Source organism: Onychomys torridus, chromosome 4 (genome assembly GCF_903995425.1).
Source record: "Onychomys torridus chromosome 4, mOncTor1.1, whole genome shotgun sequence".
NCBI classification, from domain to species: Eukaryota; Metazoa; Chordata; class Mammalia; order Rodentia; family Cricetidae; genus Onychomys; species Onychomys torridus.
In genome coordinates this window covers 117068563-117079501 of record NC_050446.1, presented here as the reverse complement: position 1 = coordinate 117079501, position 10939 = coordinate 117068563, and the positions used below count along the sequence as shown (strand labels likewise).

The 10939-nt window shown below is 48.9% G+C and overlaps 2 protein-coding genes across 3 annotated transcripts in view; both read left to right on the top strand.

Moving 5' to 3' along the window:
- Positions 1–400: 400 nt before the first annotated feature.
- Sys1 (SYS1 golgi trafficking protein) overlaps positions 401–10939 on the top strand; it is a 32466-nt gene continuing 21927 nt past the window's right edge. Inside the window, exons 1-4 of one of the 2 annotated variants that reach the window (XM_036185540.1) lie at positions 401–617; positions 808–1044; positions 2889–2956; positions 3899–4913. In XM_036185540.1, the coding sequence (XP_036041433.1) occupies positions 883–1044; positions 2889–2956; positions 3899–4139 (471 nt within the window). In that variant the 5' untranslated portion in view covers positions 401–617; positions 808–882 and the 3' untranslated portion in view covers positions 4140–4913. Of the gene's footprint in view, positions 618–807; positions 1045–2888; positions 2957–3898; positions 4914–10939 lie in introns of those variants that run through there. The other variant, XM_036185542.1, reaches the window with a different exon arrangement.
- The window catches only part of Dbndd2 (dysbindin domain containing 2), a 32721-nt gene continuing 24680 nt past the window's right edge, over positions 2899–10939 (top strand). The window contains exon 1 of the mRNA XM_036185534.1: positions 2899–2956. The gene's annotated coding sequence lies outside the window, so the exon portion shown is untranslated. The remainder of the gene's footprint in view (positions 2957–10939) is intronic.

Below are 10939 nucleotides of genomic sequence, written 5' to 3'. Positions count from 1 at the left end.
TGGGTACTAACTTTGTCTTTAAGACAGTATGTTGCCTCCCTGTCTTAAAAAAAAAAAAAGTTCTTTTTGGTTAAATTTAATTTGTTATTATTGTATTTGTGTGAGCAGCTTGCAGGATGGAGTCAGTTCCCTTCTTCCAATATGTTGGTTCCAGGGACTGAATGCAGGCCCAGCAAGCCTTTAACTCGAGGAGCTATCTCGCCATTTCTCAAATAGTGAGTGTTTTTTATTTTATTTATTCCTAGACTTTCCACCCCTTTTCCTCCTAGGAAAATCGCCCCCTAGAGGACACGCAAGAGTCACGGCTTTATGCCTCACTTCCGTTTGCCTTCACCCTTCCTCCTGCGCATGTGCATGGTTTACTTCCTGGCAGCTCTCGGGAGCCACTTGGGTGATGTAGTCCGGGAGCATCCACTGCGCCTGCGTGCTCTCCATACGGCCCGTCGGCCGCCGTCCCCGGAAACGCTTTCTTTCCACGCAGCCGCAGGCCGCAGCTATTCGGCCTCTCTAGGCCGGCAGGTCCTCAGCTCCATGGTCCGGTCTGTCAGCGCAGTTTCGGGAATCCACCGCTGAGGCCCGGCCGCGCTCGGAAGCTTCGATCCTCGAGCCGGTCGCGGGTGAGTGAACCCGGGAGGAGCCCGGCGGACGGAACGGGCAGGGTTTCCCCTGACGCCGCGAGTGGGTCCGCCCGCCCCGCCTCCCCCACCTCCCGGAATGGTATCGCTCCTGGGTCCCAGGCCCTCCTCCCACCCGCGGCGTTGCCAAGGCGACGGCCGGCCGGCTGAAGCTCTGTGTGTTTCCCCGCAGGTAGCCCGGCGAGCGCGGGCCGATGGCGTGGCTACGCTGACCGGCGCGGGCGGCTGCCGAGCCCCGCGGGCCGGCATGGCGGGCCAGTTTCGCAGCTACGTGTGGGATCCATTGCTGATCCTGTCGCAGATCGTGCTCATGCAGACCGTGTACTATGGCTCGCTGGGCCTGTGGCTGGCGCTGGTGGACGCGCTGGTGCGCAGCAGCCCTTCCCTGGACCAGATGTTCGACGCGGAGGTAGGCTTGGCGGGATGGAGTAGGAGTAGGTTTTTGTGGACCGGTACCGCCGAGCTCTAGATCCAGCCGGGCCACGTTCTCATGTTGTGGACCTAAGGAAGAAGGGGTTCCAGCGCCCCCCTTCCCCAATCTGTAAAATGGAATGACTGAGGGCAGGAGGGAGGCGGATGAGTTTACTCTCAGGTGTGTCCAGTCCTGTGATCATGGGAAACGGCGTACTCATTTACAAAATTCACGCTCAGGAACTGCGCGTTTGAGTTAAATAAATACATTTTTTAAAAAAAGGAAACTCATAGGGTTTTAAATAATTTTACAGTTTTGTGTTGGGTTGCGCTCATAGCTGGCTCTGCAGCATAGCCCGAGGTTGAACACACGTGGCAGATATTACAGTCAACAGGCTTGTGTCTCAGGCAGACATGGTAAGTCTCTTTCCTGAGACTCTCCAGGAAAGTTCTCTCAGCTCAAATTTTCAGGGGCCAGGGTAGGAAGAGGACTAGATAAAAGGGCATCGGGGTGGTACGGTGGGAACTGTTAGGACTTGGTGTCAGATGGGCATATTTAAATTCCACATTTCGCTGTGGGACTTGTGATAAATGTTACCTCTCCTGTCTGCAAAGTCATGCTATTGGCATTAGGTGGTAAACTGTAGTGCAAAGAGCCTGCCTGTGTTTAGAGTCCAGTCTAGCTGAAGGAAGCTGACAAGTTGTTTTACCTTTCCAAGCCTTTTCCTCCTCTAGAAAGTGAGCAGAAAAATCCTGTCATATCACCCACGGTAAAATATTAAAAGGCTCAGAGGGGCCTAGGAATAAGAAAATGCTTTGTGAGCCGTGTGTGTGTGTGTGTGTGTGTGTGTGTGTGTGTGTATGTGTTTGTGTGTTACACACCTTTAATCCCAGCACTCAGAGGCAGAGGCAGGTGGATCTGAGTTCGAGGCCAGCCTGGTCTACAGAGTGAGTTCCAGGACAGCCAGGGCTACACAGAGGAACCTGTCTCAAAAAACAAAAGCAAAGAAAATGCTTTGTTACAGTGGAAGCCTAAGAGGTTGTTGGGAGGAGCAATTGTGATGGATGGTAATGAGCAAAGTTCTTATTTCAGGAGATCTGGGATGGAGCCCTTGCTCTTGTGACTTACTCTTTGCATTGGCCTTTGGATAACTAATTATTTGAGAAGAGACGGTGTTAGTTGTGAGGTCATGGATATCAAAGGCCTTTGCAAGCTGAAGGTTCTGTGGTTCAGATATTTAGTACTTAATAGTCTCTGTCAGTGATAACTGTTGCACACATACTAGACGCTGAGTGGTTCCACTCTGTGGGAGCCTCCATCCTTCTTGCAAGCAGATGGAAATCAGGCTTTGTTGCAGAGGAGCTTGACTCACACAGCCTGAGTTCCAGCTCAAGGTTCAGCAAACAGTTTTTGGAAGGATGAGGTAGTAAAGGTTTTGTGGTTGTGGCCATTCAACTCTACCCTTATAGTACAAAAGCAATAATAAATAGATCAGAAAATAGCTGTGAACTGTGTTTCAATAAAACGTTATTTCCAAAAGCAGATGCCTGGTCTGTGGAGCTATAGTTTGCTGAACATCCTTTTAGACTTGACTCTTGCTAGTCACTGCACCACCTCTGAACTTCTCTGAACTCCTGTGTCTTCTTTTGTAAAAGGAAAATAGTTCCTTCCCACGTACCGTGAGGCTCAAATGAGATATAGTAGATGTGTGTGAAAGAACCATGTTGGAAATAGGCTTCTGTACTCTGGGACAAGTGCTGTGTCATAGGCTGTTTGCTCGGCTCCTGGGGCTCTGCCAAGTCACTTCTCTAGCATATTTCCCTTTGTGATTTCCCCCTCAGATCCTGGGCTTTTCCACCCCTCCAGGCCGGCTCTCCATGATGTCCTTCATCCTCAACGCCCTCACCTGGTGAGTATCACCAGCTCTACTGAACATCTTTTGGGATTTAACTGGAACTAACTTCCTACATTTAAGCAGGAGACAGGCTGACAGTTCTTGGGAATGGTAAATGGGTGGAAGAGCCTATTTCTGTGGACTGGCCCTGTCATGGGCCTCCATTGTTGTTTTGAATTAAGTTCAAAGCTCACCTGTCACTGTGTGTGTTGCTGCCTGATGGTGTACCCCAGTGTGGTGTTAGTTGAGAGAAGAATTAGACCAGGAGCCAGGAGAATGGCTTCCAGGGGACCCAGGCTCGTTGTGTATATTCCAGGGGTTTGGACTAGATAACATCCAAGGTCACTCCTGACCACTACCTATCTTGTGAGGACCAGTTTAGCATAGGGACCAAGATCTTTAGACTTATTGGACTTTTCCACCACCTTACCGCTAGTGTAGTGACTTTGGGCAGTTTTATCTCATTTCCTCATCAGTAAAGTGGGGCTAATGGGATCACTTACCTCCTAGTTGTAAAGTACTGTGTTAATTCATAGGAAGTACTTCAAACAACCTCTTGTACATATTATGACTTTACATTAAAGATGGGAAAATGTCCAGATTTCTGGCTTCTCTTGAATAGTGGAAAATGGATTGATTCCAGGCTCTAAGATTCTCCTGGATGCAAGGAGCTTCTGTCTGCATTTTACACAGAACGTGTGTGGTTTCTGGTACTCACCAGTCCATCCCACCATCCCATTCCTGCGTGGCTGTGGGTCATCTAACTCACCTCCCCTGCACTGTCAGACCCACTCTTGATGTTACCCAGCAGATCTTTCAGCGTCTGAAAGATAACCCTTGCTTCTCACTCACCTTGCTTGCTTCTGACCGCTGCTGCCATCCTAATCGTCCCCAAGAACCTACTGTAAGGCCAGCACCACCACCCAGTGACAACTCGCTGCTGTCCTTTCCCCACAGTGCCCTGGGCTTGCTGTACTTCATCCGGCGAGGGAAGCAGTGTCTGGATTTCACTGTCACTGTCCATTTCTTTCACCTCCTGGGCTGTTGGCTCTACAGCTCCCGTTTCCCCTCGGCACTGACCTGGTGGTTGGTCCAAGCTGTGTGCATTGCACTCATGGCCGTCATCGGGGAGTACCTGTGCATGCGGACGGAGCTCAAGGAGATCCCCCTCAGCTCGGCCCCTAAATCTAATGTCTAGAGTTGGACCCTTCGGACACTCTGCTGGCATTTGGCCCCCTGTCACCTTGGGCTGCTCAGACCTCCAGATGGGGTCCAGCCCGAGTCTGAGAGGAACCCTGGAAATGTGAAGTCTCTTGGTGAGAGATAGTGAGGTCTCGTCATAAAGGCAGGTAGCAGACATGATCACAGCTGCAAGAATGGCCTCTGCCTGCTGGAGCCTTGCTATCTGGAGGCCAGGAAGGGACCTCATTGAGGGTAATAACAGATTTGGAACCACGTCATTCTTGAGCCATCATACTGTCACCAGCCTGTTATTTTAAAAAAGGAAAAAAAAAAAAAAAATCAAGGATATCTGATTGGCACAAACCACTCTTCTGGTCGCCTGTCTTACCCTCTGGGACAGCTGATACCTTTACCATGTTGCCAAACCACAGTGATTCTGTGTGGAGAAACATTTGATTTCTGGGTTCATAGTCACAGAAAGAGATGTAGATGCAAAGTACTAGGCTGTTGACAGAGGACAGCAGACGAAGCATCAGCACAAGAGAGATGCAGAGCTTGTGCCCCGTTAGACACACACATGTGTGTTTGTGTGTCCAAGAACCCAAGACTGACTTCCTGCAGTTCCCTGTGGACTCTACTCTGCTGCTGGCTCTCAACACAGTGGGCTACAGGACCCAGAGAAGAATCCCAGCATCCCCCTATACCCCAGCCTTAGCTTCATAATAAAAGCCACTGTCTGCTCTCTAGGAATGACCAGGCACCAGCTCCCACTGGACCTCAGTTGTGGCAAGAGTTTCTTTTTCTTGTCTTATTTGAATTCTGCGGTGGGGGAGGGTGCCCAGCTTCCATTGCAGGCTCCACTGATGGTGCTGGAGGAGATAGGAATTTGCTGTGAAGGTTAGACTTTGCTGCTAGAGTGCTTTCCTCTGTGAGGCGTTGGCAGATGTCCTTCCTAGATACTTCTGCCTGTATTTACTTTATGATGCCATTATTAGGACCAAGAGAGATCAGCTGTGCACAAGAGCTGTAAAGAATTAGTATTCCTTCTTTCCTGAGACTCAGAGTTATTGGTCTCTATTCAGGTAAAATACTAAATGCCAGAATAAGTATGGTAGCACCTAGTTGCCCTAATACTTGGGAGGCTGAGGCAGGAGGATCATGAGTTTCCCCTGCTTGTGATCCCTGAGCATGTACAGTGGTCTACACTTACTGTGAAGTACACAGTACTTCTTTGGTGTCTGGAACTTGCCCAAGATGGCTGAGTCTCACAGCTAAAGATGAGTTTTGCATCCTCTCTAGGAAGCCTTTCTTGCCTTTTGGCTCTCAGCCTTGTCGAATAGGGAGTCGGAGCTGGCAGAATGAAGCCCTGGGCAAAAGCTATGAGTGAGCCCCTTGGGAACTCAGGGTTGTGGCTGCACTGGCTGCAGGGCCCAGGCCCAGCTGGATTGATGGGTTTCCTCCTAGATAACGCCTCAGGCATATGACTACAATGAAGGGCTTTAGAAAATCAGCGTGGCTGCTGTCTATCTTGAGCTGTGGAGTCTGTCGCTCCAGGCAAGAACATCTCAAGCATTTTCTTCAGTTGCTCATGCCAGCTCTTCCTGCATAGCTGCTTTGATGAGAAGCCTATGTCTTTTGACTGCTGATTTGATTTTTGGCAATTGAAAAAGCACTGAGAGGAACCAAGGTGACTTTGTTTTTCCTTTTACCACAGTAATATATTGGTTGAGCTGACAGTTGACTAAAAACTACATGATCTTCCACAGAGGGCATGGAGATAGGCATATCTCCATAGCCTGCTGGCCATCCTGCCTAGCTGAAATGACAAGTTTCCAGCTCATTGAGATACCCTGTCTCAAGGCAGTAGGCAGAGTGTGATAGAAAACAACATCTGGATGTCCTGCTTTGGGCTTCACACATGCACACCCACACACTCAACCTGTATACACCACACGTGTAATCCACACAAAGTTATGACTTTAAGATGTGTATAATTTCTGAAGCAACAATATGAATGGTTTCTAGAGATGAGTTCCAGTCGGTGCAGTGGCAGTGACTTGTTGTCAGGGTAATAATGCATCTGTTGAGTGCTTAACAGGTGTCTTATCTAGCAGAGGGCCAGAGACTTGTTTCTCCTCATGTGACAACCTCAGTAGGAAGTTCCATCATCCATATCTTCCTGTTTGTTTGGTTTTTTGGGGGGAGGGGGCAGCGGAGACAGGGTTTCTCTGGCTATCCTGGAACTCATTCTGTAGACCAGGCTGGCCTCGAACTCCTGGAGATCCACCTGCCTCTGCTCCCCCAGTGCTAGGCTTAAAGTTATCCACCAGCGCCCCAGGCTCCATCATCCATACCTTACAGATGAGGAAACTGGAACTTGCCCGCAGTTACTTGTCAGCCTCAGAATTGGGGCTCTGGAAATGACAATGATGAGCTCATGTCCGTCGTTAGGGTATGTAAGTTCTGATTGGTTCAGCAGTCTGTAACCTTACACCTTCAAATCTCAGTCTTTCTAAGTTAGGTTGACTAGAGCTTTATAGATATAACTAGCTACTCAACTAGCTAGCTACTCAAGAAAAATGGATAGGCAGGATACAAATTAGGATCATGGATTACCAAGTAACATGGGAACACAGGCCAGGTGTTTAATTCCAGAAGACGAAGCCTATATCTCGATCAGAAACCCACCTCCAGCTTCCTAGTGAAAGAACAGACCTCTGTGGAGAACCGAAGTCTTGACCCTGTCTCTCCCTTCACTCGACCTGACACCTGAATTCAGGCCATTTGGAGAGAAATGTGGAGAACTGTAATTGCCACTCTAAACAGATTATAATCCCAAAAGATAAGCAGGGATGTGTGGCTCAGAGTACACCTCTAAAGCCTCATTCTAGGCAGCTCTGTCTAGATCAACTACATGGAAGCCAGAATGCACTGGCAGACATCTTGGAGGAAGGAATTTTGAGGGAAGGCCCTAGGCCCTCCTAAGTCCTGAAGGGTTCATAACTCAGAAAATCTCATCTGGAGGCGGAGTTTCGTGGATTCTCTGTGGCTTCTGAGTGACTTCCTTCTGATCAAAGGGTAGTCACATTGTGGAACAAAGTGATAAAGGCTAATGAAAACAGTATTGAGGCAGGAGAGTAATGGAAGCTGAGTCACCTGGCACTCCCTACTTGAGTCAGTGGGAATGGTAGCAGGAGAGAGGACTAGAGAGCTGCAGAGGGTCACAGGAGAATTGCTAGGCTGGAGGCCAGTTTGGCTAGGGTGTGTGTGTCTCACTGTCCAACCCCCACCCCTGCAAAAGATAATGGTGTAGTGTTTCCATGTAACTATATACATTTCTTTCATACTTCAGATGGTACAATGTCAGTGTGGTGGTGGAGACTATACAGTATTGTTCAGGGAACAAGGAAAGTCAGGATGGATGGACATATTTATCCAGTATTTCTCATTTACAGCTGGTTGAATCCCAGGGTATAGAACACATGCATGCAGAACCCAACCCAGGGCTGTGGATGGCAGATTGTCCTCATTTCTTTGGATTATTGGGGGAATTTCATGAGCTATCACACTCAGCACAGTATTTGGCAGGTAGGAAGTGGTCCATGAGTCTAAGTTACAGACTTCCTCCCACTTCCCCACTTCACAGTAGAGGAGCCTGCTTTCTCCTGTCTGCCGTACTGCAGGGTGGTTATTATATACTCTCAATCCGTGGAGATGGGGACCACAGGTTTTGTGGACTTGGGAGTTAACTGTTCACCCCAACATCATACAACTGCTAAAAAGCCACACCCGTCTCCTGCTCAAAAGCCTTACGTTCCACGCATTTGAGTAAAGTTGATCCAGATAGTTGGGATGTCTCAGGAAACTAACAGCTAGTCCCCTGTTTGCAGGCACTTAGGTAGCGGCTCTCAAGGGAGAAGCGGAACCAAGATTGGCATGTTATGGCACAGAACTGTGAAGGAAGTTTAGGGAAAGGCTGAAGCCCCCTCCAAACTGACTCATCACTTCAAGCCCCCTGAAATGGGTGTTAGTGTCCTTATTTTTTGAGACAAAGTTTCACTATGTAGCCTTGGCAATTGCTATATAGACCAGGTTGTCCCTGAACTCACAGAGATCCATCTACTTCTGCTTCCAAATGCTGGGAATTAAAGGTGTACTACTGCTCCCAAGTGAGTGTCCTTTAAAAAAAAATTGAAATAGTGAGCTGTGGTGGCACACACCTTTAATCCCAGTATTCTGGAGGCAGAGGCAGAGGCAGGCAAATCTGAGTTTAAGGCCAGCCTGGTCTGCATATCAAGTTTAACACCAGCCAACGCTATGCAATGAAACCCTATCTAAAAAAAAAAAAAAAAAGTAATAATAAGCTAGGGATCTGGCTCTGGATTTGTTCCCCTGGGCAAACCTGTATGTGTGCACACGCACACGCACGCAAAAAAAGAAAAAAAAAAAAAAGCCAAGCTCAGAGGTCCTGTGACTTAAATTGTTCAGTTGATGCTCAAGTTTAGTTTGAACACACACACACACACACACACACACACACACACACACACACACACATTCAGAGATCCTGTGACTTAAGTTGTTGAATTAATGCTTGAGTTCAGTTTGATCACACACACATTCACACATGTACACCCCTCCAGAAAGCCATTTCTGGGATACTCCTGCCTCAGATAATGGATTTTACCAAACGCAGAAGAATCTCAGACTTAAGTGGTTAAATCTGGGAAAGTGGGTAGTGGGCTGTAAGCTGACGGCAGTTGTGTCTAGGGCATGGGGAAGGCTGGAAGAAGTTCTGTTGGGAGGTACCTCCCACCCATACCCTTCCTTGCCTAGGCCATGTGAGACCTCAGCCTCTGCACACAGACCTCAGCCTGCCTCTTCTCTCTGGGCTCAAGGTGGAAGTCGCCAACTTTGTCCAGGCCTCTGAACAAGCTGCCATAAAGACAGAGCTTGCTGCCCTGGCCACCCACTGAGGGATGCCTATCCAAGGTCACAAGTTCACACAGGTCGATAACCAGAAGGTTGGAAGGAGATTGAGTAAAAGTTACCAGGATTGATGGGACCCCCAATGGAGACCACCAAGCAGGAAGACAGCTGGAAGGGTGGTGACTGGGGAAGGAAGAGGTTGCTGGGAAATGACAGGGTGCTGATATACAGCCGACAGAACAGCTACACAGAGTGCTCAGATACCCTTGGGCTCCCCCATAGGAAGAAGCATGAACTGAAGGGGATGGCCTCCTCCCCAAGGCTGAGTGGAAGCAGTACAGTGGAGCAGTCCTGGTGCTGAGTTTGGCTCTGGATGGCCCATGATCTAAGGCTGCCCTCCAATATAGATGGCAATGCCAGGCTTAGTAGGGAGGGGGCAATGTGAGAGGATGGTTAAGAGTCCTATCTCCCATCAGTCTCCCTCCCAAATGAGATCCTTACACCACTGCCCTACCTCTCTAGAGGAGCTCTGTGGTCCTGCCCTTCAGTGGCTCAAAGACTGGGTACCTCACCTGCAGGCATACCATTGCTGCTAGCCTCAGAAGAATATAAGAAAGATTCTAGTCTTTATCCAAAGAAACCCTGGGTTCCCCTGACCTGTCTCCTCAACTGTGTGGGCAAGCCCACAGCTCCTACTGACAAATAGTGATCCCAATCGGATAAAGTCAGCCAGGGCTCAGGCTTGAGGGTGACCATGCTGTTACACCTGAGCTGTAGGACACAGTGCCAACTCCCCACCTATCCTGGTTTTTTTCCATGATCTGTGACCCAGGAGGCCCAATTATTGACACCACATGCATTTATGATCAGTGGTGAGCTGGATTCTGGGATGACTCCATTGGCCTAGGTGGGCCCTCCATGTGACTTTTTCCTCTCTTGGGAAAGCAGGATGGAGATAAGCCAGGAGACCAAGGGTAGACTCTGCTCTGATGACACCCCTGTAAGCAAGCTGGGATAAGTCACTTGCTGTATAGGTACACAAGTTTCTGCCTCTCCTTGATCGCAGGGCCATTGTGAGGCACCTGCATCCAGGGAACAAATGGTCTCTGACTTCATAGAGGAAGTGTGCACTGCTCAAAGGAGCCAGCTTGTGGGGGAGTGAGGGGAGCTTGAAGGATTAAAACTTGGTAGATTTTCTGTTCTGGTTTTAGAAAGTGACTTTAGGAGCCTAGGGATGGACTAGGGTAGCAGAAACCCATGACAGACACTCCCTTCCCACCTCCCCCTGCACCTCCCCTAGGATGCCTGTCCTCCATGTTTATGTGATTCCCAGCCTTAGACAGGTGGAGCCAGTGGTAGTATTGTCCAGTGGCATATGGGAGATTTTATTTGTAGACTCACGAAATTCCCTCCTATTTAGCTGATTGCAGGATTTCGACTTCTCTTCTCACACTTCAAATTGCCATCCATGGTTACACCACCTGCCGCAGAGAGCTCCATGTTAGCCATAAAAGTTACCCCAGGGGGCGCCGCTGCCCAGTGAATGGGCACAGAGCACACAGGTGCTTTGGTTTTTGTAGTAAGTTGGAGCTATCTCATCAGGAGTCAGTCACCCTCTTCCTTCATGGGTACCTCAACCCATGAAGGGGAAAGTTTCTAGTTGTCCTTGCTTTGTTTAAGAACCTTTCTTCTCAGCATATGTCTTACTTGAAATATGACTAAATCGAGCAGAGTTGATTTGGCCTAAGGGGAGGAGATGCAGCAAAGCCCAATGTGGGTACTTCCCTCCTCCCCAGCTTAAATGTCTTGAGATTCAGGACCACTGCAGTGGTTCCCACTCTCCTGGGTCCTCCTGACAATGAGGTGACACATACTGGATCCTACATT